Source organism: Macrobrachium rosenbergii, chromosome 4 (assembly GCF_040412425.1).
Source record: "Macrobrachium rosenbergii isolate ZJJX-2024 chromosome 4, ASM4041242v1, whole genome shotgun sequence".
NCBI classification, from domain to species: Eukaryota; Metazoa; Arthropoda; class Malacostraca; order Decapoda; family Palaemonidae; genus Macrobrachium; species Macrobrachium rosenbergii.
The window spans coordinates 17,008,579-17,026,996 of NC_089744.1; the positions used below are offsets into that span (position 1 = coordinate 17,008,579).

The 18,418-nt window shown below is 39.2% G+C and overlaps 1 protein-coding gene across 9 annotated transcripts in view; it reads right to left on the bottom strand.

Annotated features, from left to right (window-relative positions):
- Positions 1-1,194: 1,194 nt before the first annotated feature.
- The window catches only part of kn (EBF transcription factor knot), a 226,617-nt gene continuing 209,393 nt past the window's right edge, over positions 1,195-18,418 (bottom strand). For 3 of the 9 annotated variants that reach the window (XM_067090248.1, XM_067090257.1, XM_067090275.1), the window contains exons 8-14: positions 15,957-16,095; positions 8,632-8,783; positions 8,306-8,432; positions 7,631-7,909; positions 6,418-6,624; positions 5,398-5,756; positions 1,195-4,435 (exon numbers count right to left, since the gene is read on the bottom strand). In XM_067090248.1, coding sequence (XP_066946349.1) covers positions 5,404-5,756; positions 6,418-6,624; positions 7,631-7,909; positions 8,306-8,432; positions 8,632-8,783; positions 15,957-16,095 — 1,257 coding nt within the window. In that variant the 3' untranslated portion in view covers positions 1,195-4,435; positions 5,398-5,403. Of the gene's footprint in view, positions 4,436-5,397; positions 5,757-6,417; positions 6,639-7,630; positions 7,910-8,305; positions 8,433-8,631; positions 8,784-15,956; positions 16,096-18,418 lie in introns of all 9 variants that reach the window. The other 6 variants (XM_067090260.1, XM_067090267.1, XR_010850709.1 and 3 more) reach the window with 5 other exon arrangements.

Genomic DNA, 18,418 nt, shown 5'->3' on the forward strand with positions numbered 1-18,418 from the left:
TGGCTCTAAGTAAATTTAGATCAGCCTTGTTTCTTTATAGTTTTAAGTATTACTCTTAAGGAACGCCAGTGCTTTGTAAAAATTAAGTTTAAGATGAGTTTCAAGTGTTTTTAGTTTTGACGCCGCCTCCCCGCTTGTTTACGTTTATTAACTATCGTGTTAACGATTGTTCTGTTATTTTATTTTTCGAGTGCCGTTGGACACTTGTGATCAACGTTTGGCCGTGAATGTCGTGGCCCGATCAGTGCGGGCTTAACTTCTCCCTTGATTGTACTCAGCTGGCGCCTTTGGAAAACTGTCTCGGCATCTTGGAAATAATTTTGGATTTACGTCGTTCTTCGTGGGTGCTCTCCTGTCACCTGCTACGTAAAGGTATTTAAGGGATGTATTTGCACGAAATGAAAGAGGCTTTGTATTGGTACCAATGAAAAAAGCAGCGCTTCTACTTGTCAAGAAAACGCAACATTATCATCACTTATGTTTTTTCCCATGCGGGAATAATCGATTATGTTCTCTTAACTCTCCATTTCGTGTACTCTATCCATACACAGTACCTTGCTTAGCTGACCTATCCTCTCCACTTTTCGTCACTTTCCTTACATAGCTCAGACTTAGTGAGATCTTGGTCCATTTTCCAACTTCGGGACACCGGAACTATTGGCTCATTCCTCGTTTTTGTAATACGATTTTTAAAAACATACCAGATATGACCCTCCATGTTGGTGTTACGGAGACGATAACACCAACATGGAGGGTCATATCTGGGATGTTTTTAAAAATCGTACTACAAAAACGAGGAATGAGCCAATAGTTCCGGTGTCCCGAAGTTGGAAAATGGACCAAGATCTCACTAAGTCTGAGCTATGTAAGGAAAGTGACGAAAAGTGGAGAGGAGATAGGTCAGCTAAGCAAGGTACTGTGTATGGATAGAGTACACGAAATGGAGAGAGTTAAGAGAATAGATCATATCTACCTAAATATGTAATTTTCACTAATAAAAAGTTTCTCAACGCTTTCGTATCATTGAGAGACCCATAGACTTTTTGCATAATGGATATTTTGACGTTGACTGTTAAATCTTTAAACTAATTCGATAAATACACTTCGACAATTCGTTACTTCAGAGGTCAAAAGTCAATACAGGCCTAGAAAAAAAAAACCTCATGGTGTTAAATGAAAAACCATCCACATGAATAGATTTTTATAAAATTTATTGTACACCTAAGAAATTAAGTTGAAAATTTTACTCTGTACATGATAAAGAATACATTTAGTATTTCTTATTCTTCTTATCCTAGACACATAAAAGGTTTCATGGGACTATCACACTTAAATATAGCAATGATTTACTTGCAATAAACAACAATATGGTGAGATGATAAGGGAAGGTCGATGACCTCACCTTTTAACAAACTTGGTTAGGTCATAATCTCATGTCAGGAGACTCCCAGGATACACATGGAATATTGAGCAAGGCTACAAAATAATAAAAGGTGAAAATTAAATAAAATCAATAACTAGATGTAAAAAGTTACATAAGACCAAGCTTACAACTCATTACAAAATGAAAAAAATTGTAAAATTCATTTACTGTATACCTACATAAACTAAGAGTTACGAAAGGCAAAAAACTCATAATCCATCTTACGCCTTTAAAAAAATAGGGAAAAATATACTGACAATTTCCCTCGTAGACTTTCAAATGTTCCCACAAAGTTGTAAATTCAAAGTATAACACATCTGGAAACATTTGCTCGAAATGTCTTCTCTCCATGACAACCAAAGTCATCCAAATAACATCATTTCTGATATTCACGATACCAGTCATAATCTCGTGCGTGACCACTTTAGCCATCACTGTCTAACTTTAAATATTTCCGTCAAAGACGACCGCATAATTTGAGAAGAAATATTCTGACCGTTGTCTGATATTCGAGAAAGAAGTCCCAGATGAAGAGAATATAAATGCCTTCTTTAAGAAAAAAAATGCATTACTTTAAAAATACAAAATAAAGACCTGAGCTTTTACAGGGTTGAAGGTCTTGAACGTAAATCAAAATGATTGTTGTTGGAGTCAATTCGCCCATTTAGTAAAACAACTGTCAAGATCTGGGCCCTACATATTCCTTATGTTTTGAGTAGTCTGAAAATAGTAAATGATATGTATTACAGTTTATATACAGGTACGATGAGAGGGGGGAAATCTTATCTTATTGTCTTTTTCATAAAACAATGCGAACGAAGGGGAAAATAATTCTGTGGAAAGTTGACATTTGCGTAAATAAATGGAATTTGCAAAACAAATCTGGAAGTTCATGAAGAAACACTGATGGAAAGACAAAACGGTTGCGCGGCAACAAAGGACATCGTTCGCCCTCCATTAAGAAACCCTAAATCTTCTCGTACGTTGATAGAAGAAACGTGAATGAAAACAAATGAAAAGATTACCAATGAATACTTGAATAACATATGCAACGTTAACACCTACAAAAGATATATAACCATCCAATAACTTAACAAAGCCGTTTTGTTTACAGTCATTAAAAAATGTACATGTATTTACAAAACATAATATACAAGGCTTGGTAACGAATGATTTACCCATAAGACGGCTCTCGATCTCTCCAGAAGAGCCGCTTGCACTACTACGTACTATATAAAGATGATATTAATGATGAGTGTTTCTTCTTCGTTTGTGAAGTAAAAGGTAATTTGTGGGATGCCACATCACTGTATGAGATTCAGCTTCCTGTAACTAGAATTCTTCATTCATCTATGAAGCACGTTTGTCGAAAGCCCACATTTTTTTGCGGGGTTTGTACCTCTACATATTTATAATATAAAAAAGCACTTCAAACATCTCAGATTTTCGTAAAGAATTAACGAGTCATTCGACAAATCAACAGGGGACGGGGATTTAATGAAATTTCTGAAGTTGTCGTTGATGGTTATGAACGGTCACAAAGTCCGCCCCTGAAAAGATTGAATTAAGCCCAGTGAATCTTGTAGTTTGCTTATGAACAGTCACAAAGTCCGCCCCTGAAAAGATTGAATTTAGCCCAATGAATCTTGTAGTTTACTTTTGTCCTACTGATTAAGACCAGGTTCAGTTACAAACAATTCCAATTTGCTTAATTTTTCAGTGTGATTTTCTTTACACATTCGAACTGCCTCTGCTGTGTAAGTCATGGCATCCAAATCACCACTTCCTTTATTTCAAATAAATCAGATCAACAGTAATCGACCCCCGATTTGAATGTATAAATACCTACATGTCTATATAAAGGATCCAATGCCTCCTGAGTATAGAAAAGAAAAAAAGAAACGAAAAGGCAGGAACGTTATTCCTAAATAATAATGAACACCTCCCTTTCTATTCAATTCAACAACAATGAGATGTGTGAGATTAGCGACGATGAGAGGTAATTAATTGCCCTAACTTAATTAGTGAGGAAGACCGGCTACTGACTGCGCCTCTCGAGGTTTACACTGACCGCCTGATCCACAGGTAGTTACTGGAAGGGAAGAAATATATTATATAATCTCTCGACACGCTCCGCAGCTTCGTAACACATTCACGCACGCACACACACGTCCACGCATTCAGAGTATTCATTCCCTTCAATGCTGCTGCTACTTGCTACCAACATGACATCTTCGATCACCTCTGTTTCACTTCAAGTTGTCACCACAATAACAATGGATATGTATCTCGCGTAATTTTACAGCAATCTTGTCCGAGGACGAAGAAGGAAGATGAGGAGAGCCTGAGAGTGAACGAAGTTATTTTTAAGCAAATGTGGTTTCCGTCAGTTTACCTCAGCCCTCCCCACCTCGTTTCTCAGCCTCAGCGTCGACGACATCTTGCTTTCTTCCGTATACGTCATCACAGTTGAAGATGATTAACAGCCAATACCTCCAAGTATATCATCAGCACGCGCCCTTCTACCAAGGATCAGTGTGTTTCCCATGTTGCTAAAATATCGGTATGCTTGAAAACTCGAATTATTACTGACCACCGATGCTTCTCTTATCAGTCACGTGAACACATGGTTGACCTTTGGCTGCAATAAAGTGCCCAGACTAGTAGTGTTTGAAAGGCCAGGCCAAATATCGAAGCCAAACAAACTGGCTAAGATGAAGAGCGCAGACTCAGCAGTAGATGCAGATCACCCGAAGACCCTCGTAGAACCAAGGACGACCTGATGATGGAAGGCTCTGTCAGAGATAACTTATATGATCCATTCCTGTGCTTTCTATCGACCGAGAAGCGAGGGCGAGCACGCGGGGGAGAGGAAAGCTACTTTCCCTCGTTTTCGTTATCACTTGGTTGCGGCTGAGTGAACCAGGGCAGGCCCGTAGGGTTGCGATCCACAGGGGGGCAAGGTGAAGTGCCCCATGGAGGTAAATGCGGAGGACATGAAGCCACCCATTCCTGTGCAGGAGAAGAAGACAAACGTGAGCGGAAGTGTAAAGGGTATGCAATGATATGCGTGCCCAGCTTCATACCCTGACTCTCTATATAGTAGTTCACTGACTAAGGAACTTTTAAGGAAATAACCTCTGGTCTCATTACCGGCGTTAGCTATAGAACACAACATATAGTAAGGTTATGAAAAGGGTCTAAGGGGCTAGCGCACTAAGCAAAAACTAAATTAGGTCTCTTTGCATTTGTGTTTCCTAGAACAAAGGGGGTCTGGAGTACATTCAGATACATAGCGGCTGAGAGGTAGCTGGTCATATTGAAGATAGAAGATATGAAAATATCTGATCGTTAATTTACTTCAACGTTTATTGCAAGTTTTGAATGAAAGGCATTATGGATTCATAACTGTGTTCTGGAAGAAGTGTCGTTTTATGTCTTCTGATAAACACCAGCCCCAAAGCTTCGTATAAGTACAGGGAACATTCTATTAAAAGCTAAATTGGTTTATGTGCTCAGAAACTAAAGATATGTAATGACGTTAAAATCACTTACACAACAATGCCAAGTTTTCTTGAATTTTAAGATATCACAAATAATAAATCAACTATTTCATTATAAAAGGGAGGCGAGTGATGTACAAAGAATCTACTAAAAATACTTAACAATAGGTCATTAAGGTCGAGGAGCTGAAATATTCATACATATATAAAATGCATAGCTAGTCAAACACTCTCAGAAATTTACATTGGCCGTTACCCATATATTTTTTGTAGTAGCCATGCAACAGAATAAACTAGAATATGAGGAAAGGGAAAGCGTACATGCATGCATGCATGCTTGGGCCTGAAAAAAGGAGAAGAGGCGTCTCAGCTCAGCATGCGAGTGAGTCGTGCAATGGCATCCAGCCTTGAAAGCAGGGAGGCAAATAAGGAGCCGCAGCAGAAGGCGACGGCGATACCAACGACACTAACATAACACTAGGAGAGGAGCTGTTGCCAGGGGGACGCCGCAGCTGCAGCTGCAGCAGCTGCCACAGCACTGTTTGTGTTCATGGAAGCGGCGGAGGCGGTGCTCGTCGTCGACGCCCCCATGGGCGTGATGGGCGTGAGAGGCGGGGTTGCTGGAAGGCTTGGAATGACGGGAGCGAAGGCACTGCGTTGTTTGTTGGCCATTCCGGCGGTGAACTGTGACAGGAGGGCGGCTGAAGTCGATGAAGTGGAGCCAGTGCTGCTTCCCCAACTTCCGTGGTGGGGATGGTGGTGGTGGTGATGGTGGTGATGGTGATGGGGGTGTGGAGGGGGATAGTGATGCGTAGCGCCATGCCCACCAGCTGCAGCAGCACGTGTCCCAAAACCCAATCGCAAAAGGAGAGGGAATGGAAGTCAGTGCTAAAGATTTATTTTCCTTTCTTCTCTTCTACTTCTTTATTCATGAAATGGTACTAAAAACCAGCACAAGAAGGTGCAAAGAACCACATTTTCTTAGCATTTTTTCTTAGCATTTCCTCTAACAATCTCTGCTGGACTATTGCTTAATGTATATTTTCCTTCTTTCCTTTTCTCTAGAGCAACAAAATGTAAAGTTACAAGCGAAACTGGGCAAAATCAGCAGACATTTCACAAAGAATATTTAAAAGCTTGTATAATGCTAACAAGACAACGAAAACCAAGATACGAAGTGCTTCAGCTCAAATAATTATGCCAACAAAAATAATGAAGCAGAAAATTTAAAGGAACAAAAAAAAAAATTATGGAAAACCTCAAGATCCGGATGATACAACAAACACAGGCAGCCAATAATAATTGATGTCATATAAATACGGAAGATAGAAATAGGCTGATAAAAAGCAAGAGAAAGCAGAAAAAAAGAGACAGATAAGTCAAAGACGACATGAACAACAGAAGAAGAAGAAGAAGTAGAAGAAGAAGAGGAGCAGCTTTCCTCGTCGCAAGAGACAAAGAAAGTTCCTCCTCCTCCTCCGTGACACTCACTTGTGGTGCTGTTGAAGAGGCTCGGCGACGAAGTCATGTTTGCAAGATTGGATGGGGAGGAGTAGCCGGCAGCGTTTAGAGAGGCGCCGTAGGAGGAGGAGGATGCTGACCCGGTGGAGGAGGTGTGAGGCGTGGAGGCATTGGACCCGAATCCTCCCCGGGGTGACGATAAGCTCACGCCGGGGGCCTGGCCGCGGTTGTAGTCGTCTAGAAGAAAAAACCTACAGAGTGAGAACAATCAGGATGTCAGTCAAAAGGGTTAGAGAAGGGGACAAGGGTTCGGTCTCTAAAAAACAGGAAATAACAACAATTACTTCAGTAAAAGAACATTATAACAATTAACTGAGTGAAGAGAACTTAAGAGCAAAATTGCTTGAGTGAAAAGAACATGAGAACAATTACTTGAGTGAAAAAAAAACTTAAGAACAATTGCTTGAATGAAAAGAACATGAGAACAATTACTTCAGTGAAAAGAAAAAAAGAACACATTGAAATCTGAAATGATTTCTGCTAAACAAAATTTATTCATGCAACCTCTTCATCCCTTACTTCAAGATGAGAAAAATTAAGTAAGAAACTATGTTTAGTAGTTACATGGACCAATACAGTTGATATATTTTTATGTATTTTAATGCAATCGTTCAGCTAAATTACTGCTTGAAGTTAGGACTGATCATTTTATAGAATTTAATGAATCCCATGTTTTGTGAATAAAGAATAAAGGGAAACGTCCAACTTATGAGCTTCATCTAAACATGCAGCTTCAACAAATGGTAATCTATTGGCGTCACTGCCATATACACTAAGGGCATATTGACAATCCAATAAAGTAGTTACAAAAATGTACATATTTCACAACAAAATGAAAAGAGTCGAGGGCGTATAAGTAAAGAGCACTGCTTCTGCGATTTAAGAAAAATATAATTTCCACTGAAAGGTATACCTAGGAATATCAGTCTAGTTTAGGAAAATATCTACAAAGCAAAGTTCCAGTGTACTTAGCACTTCCGGTAACTTTCACTTGCTTAATTTTCACCTTTATTTCTTCACCATTATTTCTCAATCAATCCTAAAGTTTATACCATATTTTACAAATCAAGCATGGAAAAAATTGTCATCCCATTGCTATTACTGTATGTCAAGCACCAGCGCTTGAAAGCACAAACACGTTTCAACCAAAGTTCAACCAAGAAAGAACGAGACTGATGCCCACCTTCTCCCCACTGGGTATTTGCCGTATCCTGTACACTAACAGCGAGTTGTCCCGTGTACGTATTGAAGCCTGTCATAGCTGACGTTTGGTTCATGGCTGGCGACCTGGGCGCCGGCAAGGCCAACTGATTATTCCTGGGCATCGAGTAGAGGGCCTCTGCGAGGTCCGCCGCCCTTTTTAAGATGATCTCCTTCGGAAGCTTCTCTGGGTCGCCTGGATGTCTTGGGATGAGCTTCTGCAGGCGCTGGAAACCGTAGTCGATGGTGGGTTCTGTCAAGGCTGGAAATTTACGTTGGTTATAATCTAAAATCTGGTAAAATGGCACAGAAGCAAACATTATAATTTGCTTGGTATAAATATATACTGGGTGTCATCTAATATAGTAAATTGACACTATGTAAGATTTCATTAGTAACAGTAATGATCTCACAATACCCTACATAAACGACGAAATGAAAAACTTTATATGTTATGTCTGCATTACGATATACATTGTAACCAAGTGTCGTAGAGAAAAATGACTACTTATCACTATAAAGATTAGTTTAATTGCACAATCCATTTAGATATACAGCTATTTTCATCAATTCAGATATACAGCTATTTTCATCATTCTCATTACAGGAAAAATTTATAAGAAACAACTGCCACTTCTTAACTCCATCATATACTTACACACATAGACGAATCTGCCCGGGGCGCCCTTACAAAACTGTTTTGACTTGTAAGACAGAGTGACCTCTACAACGCCCGGAATGTGTCGCGGCGGAGTCTGGACCCGGATAGCGTGAGAAGTCACCAACTGGAAAGAAAAAGCAGAGATTTCTGAGCACGCAAATTTCCTCTCTAAAGTTAGTGTTATCATAACTGAACTGCCTTTTTACTACTATCAGATACGATCACATAAATTGACCTGGAATGACGATGTCGGAAGATTTTCAAGAAAATCCAGTTCATATTTCAATCGCGAATCTTCGTTCCACCTTTCACTAAGAACTTACCTCACTCCAGACGAGCATGGTGCCGAATACGACCTGCAGTCCGTCAAAGAAGTTGTCCCCGATAATGATGACCGTGGCGCCCCCTGTCGTCCAGCCCTCCGAAGGTGAGATTGCTTTGATGCAAGGTGTCGCTGGCAGCGGCGGATATAAACCTGTCGGGGTGACTACATAGAATATGGCACTATTCGGGCACACTTTCTGTATTTCCAGTTCGTTCGTTTGGATCAAAGCAAAAACATAAACAACTCATCCTTGAAATTATGTTTCGTCATGATTTTATTGCTTTACTTGTATAAATTCCTCATTTCTGAAACGACCAGAGACTACGTGAAATGGGAAGCTATGGCTTACATATACAATTTATTGTAAACCGGATTCCAGAAATTACTTTCAAGCCCCGTGATCATCATATGCATATGGAAACACATTCCATACAATGAAACGCGTCCACCTAAAGAGGGAAATTACTCGTAAAAACAAAGACACAAACGAGAAAGAAAGCTGGATAGAAATGAGATGAAATATCTACACAACTGTATCGACGGGAGGTGGATATCAACAACTGCATCTAAGTATTTTATCAACCTCGATATCTGTAACCTCGAAATAAAAATTAAAATCTAACGACGAAATTTTTGACAGCGCACAAGCGTAAGGACACACAAATAGAGCGAAAGAGGCGGGACGACAGAAAAATAGCGCCAGAAGGGTGGAAAAAATAGCCAACATTTTCAGAAGCTAGCCACGTACCAGGCGTAATACTGGCCATTAATTTTACTGTCCAGCAGAAGACGACTTAGGCCCAGGAAGTAAAAGTTAAGAATTCTTATGGGCCGTCCCTTAAATGTCCCTGGATCTCTGAATGCAGACTCGTTGCTCAATATAAAGGACCCGTAAAACACCGGAATACTGATATTGCAGAATCATAAACAGTGGTTAAACGATTTGTTTACAATGCGAAGGAAATGTGTGAACGTTTCGTAACAGCACGACAAAAAATGCAAATGTACCAACAGGGGATTGTTTTAAGGACCAACAACGGATTGTTTTAAGGACGTTTGATACAAAAAGATTAGTTCCTATTAAAAGAAATCCTTCATTTTCGTATGTAAACTGCTATGAATACAGGAAATCAATTTCAAAATTAAGTAAAAAAAGAATGCGTCCTTCATTTTCGTATGTAAACTGCTAAGAACAAAGGAAATCAATTTCAAAATTAAGTAAAGAAAGAATGCGTCCTTCATTTTCGTATGTAAACTGCTATGAACAAAGGAAATCAATTTCAAAATTAAGTAAAGAAAGAATGCGTCTATCAATTCAGGCGACGATGCACACTAAAATGGTGATGTCCTCAATAGAGGGTTAACATTATTATAGGACCATACCGTTACTGTACCTTTGATTTGAAATAACCATTGACAGATAATCTAAGAAGAAAACGACGAATTAAAGTGAAAATAAGTAAAAAACACACAGATTCATACATGCACATAACTGTCAGCTGTACCATTCGTCATATATAAGAGAAGTAATTTTAGGGAATGTTCTAATCCGTTTCCTTAACGAGAATAAATCAGCTGTACGCCCCATCATCTAAGAGGAAAATCATATTAGGTAGTGTTTTAGTCCCCCCTTTTGCATATCCATTAGTACACACACACACACACACACACACACCAAATACACTTTGAGACGAAGGGGGCGGGAACGAAATGACCCCAAACTCAAGGCAGGAATTTTTCCCAAAGACCAGAATGATCGATTTCCTGATTCTGTTTACAATTTCGTGTCTCATTGCATACCAACCAACCGACAAAATCAGGTTTTTTTACTTCCCTTTTATCGGTCCAAGTAATCAGGCAGATGCAGCCTCCCATCTATCTTCAGAAATCCGCCTCCATATTCGGAGACGAAGTTACTCCCTTCCTTTATGAGTTGTAGCAATAAATAGGGTGTATAAAAAGTCAGTCTGTTTTCGGTTTCGTACGGATTCTTTTTCTTTCATTTTATTTTGTTCAAGGTTTTATTTCATCGGCCAGTTTCTGTTCCACCTGAATCTTTTACTTCCAAAATTCAATAAAACGTCAATTTTAAATACGCCGTGCACTTTGATCATGAACATAAAATAAATAACTATCTACAAACAAAACCAGCAACGAAGTCTAAACAAACTTTTCGTAGATAAAGAAATACATTAATTAGTAAACTATTTTTGGAATTAAAAAACTAATTAGCGTAAGAAACGACTAAACCGCCCTAAAATGATAAAGATAATAAAGAATCGTTTGAAGAACAAGAGGATAAATTTATAAATAAGAAAAATGAAAGTTCCTTCTGATGAATTAGGGATGAAAGGAACCAAGGAACAAAAACACCTGAGAAAAAAATCCAAAAAAAAAAAAAAATTCGAAGACTTCAAGACAGCGTGAAAATGGACATGAAATATATGTATATAAATTAACAACGCTTCCGAAAGTAATACAGTACCGTGTCAGCCTTTCTGTTCACGAAATGCTAAAGTAAGGCCAGAGTGCAAAACCCATAAAAGTACAAGTAATATTTAAAAAGCCACACATACCTTCAGTAAATAAAATTTACATAGGCAGGAAGTAAAGAAAAACAAAAAATGAAGGTTCTTGAATACTACAACCGACCAAATGAAAACGGAAATATAATTCGCCAAGAAGAAGAATGGAGAGAAGAAAAAAAAGGAAGAGTAAAAGTCTGGTGAGGGCAGAAAGGAGAGGAAGAGCGAAGTGATCACTCAGGAAAGTAAAAATCAAATAAGTGAGCTTTATTTTACACACGGGAAATTACACGGGGGAAAATGTCCCGAAAGTAAGTTAGACGGGCCAGTCTTAATATCGCACTGTTTTATTGCCTACATTTCTTTATTTTCCTTCCCCCCTCCCCCCCATCTCTTTTTTCTTTGTTTCTTTTCTCCTTGGTTTGTTTGTCAAGAACATTCTTTTCCTGGACACTACACGTGCAATAAAGTTGCCTGGCTTGGTTTTGCAGAGCTAATCTTTTGAGTATATAAGTTCTTGTTTCTCATTCAAAAAAATATTTCTGGCGCTATAATAAATAAGCTGATAGATAGATTTATATCTATGACAATGCTCTTCGTACGACATTTTTTCTTAGACGATTCCAGATAACCGATTTATTTTAAAGTAGCACTATAATTATTTGTGAATTTATAAAGAAATAAAAGAAAGGAGTTTCTCAGATCAAACAAAAAGCCAAATTTTTCCTTGATAATTGTTCAGGTTTTATCTCAATAGGATTTTCCTAATGTTTAAACTCTTAAAAGTAATTTAAATTTTTTTTAATAGGAATCAAGGAATACAGTGATTGAGTTCTGTTCCGGTTGAAGACTACAGTACTCTTATTCTAGAAACTAGATTTTATAACTGGTCAGTGCGAAACCTTTTCTTTAGAATTTTGAAGAGAATTTACTACGAATTATTCCCTTTTAAAACAAATTATATATCTTCCGAGATCTTCCGACAGACGAAGTAAACAAGTAAAAAATGCGCCGAAGTTTCTTCAGCGCAATCGAGTTTTCTGTACAGCGTGTATAATCAAGGCCGCCGAAAACATCTATCTTCCGGTGGTCTCGGTATAATGCTATATGAGTCGCGGTTCATGAAACTTTAACCACGGCCCGGTGGTGGCCTGTCCTACATCGTTGCCAGACGCACGATTATGGCTAACTTGAACCTTAAATAAAACAATTACTACTAAGGCTAGAGGGCTTCGATTTGTTATGTTTGATGACTGACGGGTGGATGATCAACATTCCAATTTGCAGCCCTCTAGCCTCAGTAGTTTTTAAGATCTGAGGGCGGACGGACAGACAAAGCCGGCACAATAGTTTTCTTTGACAGAAAACTAAAAGCAACGAAAACACGTCCCCTCAGGAACACAGTGACGGTGATCCTGTCCCAGGGAGAGGTTAAGAAAGGAAGAAGGGAAGGAAAGAGAAAGAGATGGCTAATAGAGATGTACCGAGGGCGCCAGAGTCGACGATAGCTACCGACTCCTCCAAAAGGCTACCGATGAAATTAGGATGGGTGAATAAGGATTGATTGTACTAATACACCCCATCCTCTCGCCAGCGGGGGTGTAGGGGAGGGGGGACTTGGTTTCTGGAGATGGAGGCCAACGGAGAGAGAGAGAGCATTAGCGAAAGTCAAGTCTTTCTCATCGGAGCTTTGTGATCCACAACGTGAGTAGTTCTGTATACACACACACACACACACACACACACACACACACACACACACACACACACACACACACACACACACACACACACACACACATATATATATATATATATATATATATATATATATATATATATATATATATAAATATATATATACACACACACACACCATACGAAACTGGCCCAGTGAATAACCCTCCTCACTGACAAGAGACCCTAGTTCGATCCTAAATGGTGGTGAAGGATTGAGCCTGTATCCTGAAACGTCCATTGTGTCTCTATTGATTGTTGCATAGGATTATGATCCTTTTTAGTTGACGACGACGGTTCTTGGTCACAGTGGAGAAAGGACATATGAGACAAGCAATCTTCTCAGATAAAGACCAGCTAAGAACTGGAATGTTAACACCCTCTGGACGCACGTATAACTGTGATTATATAATGTTACTAATAAACGATAGAATGCCCTTCTGTTGCATTTGCCTTGGAAGTTGAAATAGTCTGTTTCTACGGGTAGCTACTGTAAAATCTATTACGCCGGAAAGACCGCCGCCAAAAATAAATCACGTTAAACTGTACCACCATTTGTTTCAAGGGATTAAAGCTTCTTACGTGATTTGGATTTCTTTGGTTGACGGCGTAGTCACGAATATATCTCCGCGGAGGGGAGATTGCGGGGGGGCGAGGGAGATGTAATGCACTGTAGCCTTTTCCTTTTCCTACTTCCTTTCTTCAATCTTGCTGTCCAGCCTCTCTAACTACTACTACTTCATACAATTGTGGGTTTGTTCCGGTCCCATTATAAATCTTTGTACTTCACGTCCGTTATTTTGGGGATCTCTTTTGTAGTGCTGTCCAACCACTCCAGCTGGCTCTTTTCACTGTCTGAAGCGCATAATGGCCTTAAGTGCCAAGCCAAAATTTGTTAATTTGTAGAAAATGTTCTTGCTAGAAAAATGGTTCCATTGGGAATACATTTTTTTTAATTACTCAAGGTCAGTGAAGCTGCCAAAGAAAAGTTAGCTGTCAAAAAACATTTTATAGTAATTTTGTGTCTTGTGTCGCCGACGGCGTTCGAAATGAATTCTGTCAGCTCACAAGAATCCCGTGGAAACTCAATGCGGACATTGGCTACGAGAGTACTTGTTAATAGTTGATTGCATCATTCATTGTGTTTACTGAAGTGTAATCAGTCACAGAAATATTCTTAAAAGCTCTACAAATTCTGTCTCCGGAAAATATACCCAAGTGCAACAAGGGGTACAAAATCATTTGTTGAATAAATCATTCATTTCATTAATCGTCCGATGAATCAGTTACTTCATCGCAATACGAGACTTGAAAATTCTCGGCATCCCGCGTCTCTGAAATAATAAAATCCCGGTGCAACGTACTCCAAGGGATAAGAGAAAAAATCCTTGTATGTTCCAACCCCTTAAGTCGTAAAACTCACTCTGAGTTTTGGCGGGAATAAACATCTGAAGCCCGCAACCGGCCCATCCACCGAAAAAGAGACGTGGGCGAGATTATCATCGAATACTTAACAGAATTACGAATCCAAGTTATAACTCGGCGCCGGTGTTTCGAAAGAACCGCCGTATCAATGGCACTGATTTCGATGTATCCCTTATATCTGAGGAATTTTACAAGCGACAAGATCCTCAAAAACACATATATAAAAATACGAATTGCCATTCCCGCGTCTTCTGAACAACGAGGCGCCTCGCACCAATCAGCAGCCGAGCCTGGTTCCCAGTGGGAGAATAAACCAATCAGCGGCGAGCTATGGCCCCGCGGGGGATTGTCTAAGACCAACTTACAAATGAGAAACTATTGTTGCTTTTTACCGTAAGATCGCCGTGGGGGGCTCCCAAAGTTAGTAAAAGACATAGTTCATAGGAGTGTAAGCTATGACTCTCGCCTTCACGGGGATGCTGGTCGCTGCTGCTGTTCCTGCCCTACTAGAACTGCTGCTGCTTTTACTACTTTCCTTACCGATACCTAGATTTCCGAGAGGACAAGACAACACGAGGCATCGGAAAGAGAGAGCACAGTCATTCATCCCCGAGTCCGTCTCTCCTCCGCAGAAAAGTTATTACAATTGGAATTCCACACCAACAATATGATGGAAAGTTGCCTTTTCTTTCGCTTCAGTGGTGATAAAAAGTCCGGTAAGTAGGAATAAATTTCACTTCAGATTCGGAGCTAAATAAAAAGCATTGGGGAACGCCAAAGAAAAAAAAAACCAAAGAAATAAAAAAGACCCCAGTCGAAGAATTCTCCTTAAAGATGAGAGGATTACCAAACTGCTGGAATTTTAAGACTTCGCAACCGTGTGAAGACTTGAGACAAAATGTCTATCAATTCATATAATCACTAAAGGATATAATAAAGAAAACGTGTACCAATATCCACTTTAACTTGGTTTTCTGATCTTAAAAAATCCATTTCTAGAAGTTCTCTTTTGCAGACCAAGAAACGAAATATATATAATTTTTCGTTTATTTGATGATACTTGTCCTCTCAGGCACTTAAAAGGTAGCAGTCGCATTTTCATGAGAGTTCACTGAGTAATGGAAAATGGTAAGAACAAGATTTCATTCGAGTTTTTAGTTATCGATTCGAAGTTTCAGATGCTGTGTCACAATTACGGATTAACGCAGTGCTGGTGTTTTCCCTGCAACATGACGATGACATTTCTTGTAACCAAGGATTGACGCAACACTTTTATTTTCCAAAATGATTACAAGCCTTGATATTACGCTTGGTTAACCTTGCGGTTTTCTTTTCCCGGAAACGTTCCTTCGTGATCAGGTCTTTAAACATGTAAGGGAATCAGAAAGAAAAGAAATGTCAATCAAAGAGAAAAAGAAATGATAGCAGATCGATAGGCTACAAACGACTGAACACTTGCACTCGGTTCAGAATTTTTCCCCACACACAAATACAATGATGGAATCCGTCATATCCAGACAGGAAATACGAAGCTAAAAATGTTGCGTATAAAGGTAAAATTTCTGAAGAGGAATTCCTGCCCAATAAACAAACACTTTCAGCTTCGTATTCCGGATTCTTAGGAACTCATACTCACAGAAGTACTCACCAAACATTCCTTCGGTTGGGTCTAGTCTCTTGGCCCTTCGCCCGTGTTTCGAGTTGTTGTGGACGAACATATTGTCGGAGACAGCCAGGAGGGGCCCTGTAACGTCCACCTGCTGTGATATCACCACCTGGAAGAAGAAAGGAGAAACAAAAATCGTTAGGTATTTTCCATGGTCAGCTGTAAGACAATCCTTTGAGATAAACGGTAATTCATGTTCGAAGGTCATTGCCAATGTTGCATTATTTTTGTGACCACTTGTGTAAGGGAGTAGGTTTCAAAGATGGCAAGGGTTCTGTTATATATACAGCAACTGTCATCAAAGTCATTATTAAAGGTATAACTATTCTTGATATCAACGAAATATTCAATACTTATCTCCTTATACCAAGGAAATGTGCAAATTTATGAAAGGACACAGAAGGTCCGTGAAGTAAGATTTTGTTGTTTTAATGTTTGATCTCACCACAAGGACTTGATTTTGTTTCCCATCCTATTCCACCCTATTTTTTTACCACTGTATGAGAAATTTCCACCCTACAGAGTAAGTCATGGAGTGTGCTACCTAAAACCCTCTTCAACAGCCTCTTATCCACACTTCCATCCCTAGGAGAGATTAGGCAACTGGCCACCGAATGTAAAAATTCGCAAACAAAATTCCCCATTGCTAAGGCAATCAGAGATACCAGGAAACCGCCGGTCTTGAAAATTATTTTCTTTGATGATATTATGAAAAAAAACAAAAACAAAAATACGAAAAAATTAAGAAAATCGTCTAGCAGACTCCTTTAAAAGGGGCAAAGTGGCATCTGCAGTGCGGTGAGGCGGAAGTGACGTTGAGTGGCGGGAAAGATAAAGTGACACCGGATTGGTGGATTAATGGCTGGTAAATAGGTCACGTGACGACAAAACCGGCGGGAAAGTCTGGCGGGAAGTGGACACGCGTAATCCCTCGTGCACGAATGGAGAGCGCTGATAAGGGCTGGGAATTCTTTTGGCCCAAGAACTCAAGGGTTTGGTCACGACACAGGGAAGAAAGTATCACCATTTCTTTTCTCATCACTGAATGCCCCATCCTAATGATTTCCGTTTCAGTCACCGCCGAATTTAGTCTCTGTGGCTAATCACTTTATTTGCTTGACTCCAGCAATTTCATATCGTAAATGAAAGATCCGCTGGTTATTCTACAGTGACACAAGATGTTTCTCAGCTCACTGTTATTCGATAATTAAGAGAGCTGAGACTCACTCTTTAGAAGTTACCACTTTGAAGCTTATGACCATTTTCATTTTACCATTCTGATTTGAAATTGCAAATAGGAGTAAAGTACTGGCGAATTATCTCGTTTCAGTGCATAAAGGGAAAACTCAATGGGTCGGCAATGAAATAGATTTTTCTCTCTTCATTTTCCAAGCTCAATACAGACCAAAGAATAAATGCCGGTAGTGACAGCAATAATCATACCGACAACTATAGCATTATTATTATTATTATTATTATTATTATTATTATTATTAATGAAATCGTGAATTCTAGCTCACTCAGCTTTTATTGTATTTAGCTTTGTCTAATGTTCTTTTCTTCAGCTAAGGGCTAATCGTATATTCCTAAAAGGTCATGGGTGGGAAATATAGTAATTCCATCAATGCACTTAGGAAAATACTCAGAAACATAAAAAAGTAATTCTGAATACAGTTGAAGCGGCATTATGCCACCTGCCTGATTATTATTATTATTATTATTATTATTATTATTATTATTATTATTATTCTATCTCACTCTCAGCGTACATGATTGGCAGTCATGTATACGAGTGAACGACTGAGGCAAACAAAGCCAGCGCCAAAAAAAAAAAAAAAATGCGTGGGGTTAAAAAGTAAATTCAGTATCCTATAGAGGATTTCTGCAAAAAAAGTTGCCGATATAATTTTAGAAGTGCCCTTTACTTAGGTCCATTTTGCAACCTGTCAAGATACACGCCACTTGCAAGGAAAGAAGCTCTTCTGCACTGCAGGGTCAATCTTCAGAATATGAAGAAATTATGAGCGCAATAAGGCGGTATTACTGTTTCTGTAGTACTGGCACTATAGAGAAACAACGTAAGTGAGCAGCGCGAGAAGCCGAGTGATTTATTTAAATAAACACTCGAATAGATGCTTCTTAGCCATTTGATTAAAATATTTAGATTGATACAATTTCTCTAGTTTCCTTGTACGACGTGATAGTTTCGTTACGAATTTCAAAGTTTTCTGCGAACACAGCTCCAGTCAGGTACATTTCTCATCTGAAAACGTTTCAGCAGACCATGTGATACCGGTCTAAAAAAGAACAAAATCAAGGAAAATGCAATGTAAAAAAAATGCCATTTCTATGTTGGTAATTACAATGAAAGTTCTTGCAACAAAATTCCGTCAGATTCCTAAAACTGTTCTCCAAAAACTTTACCCCGCATG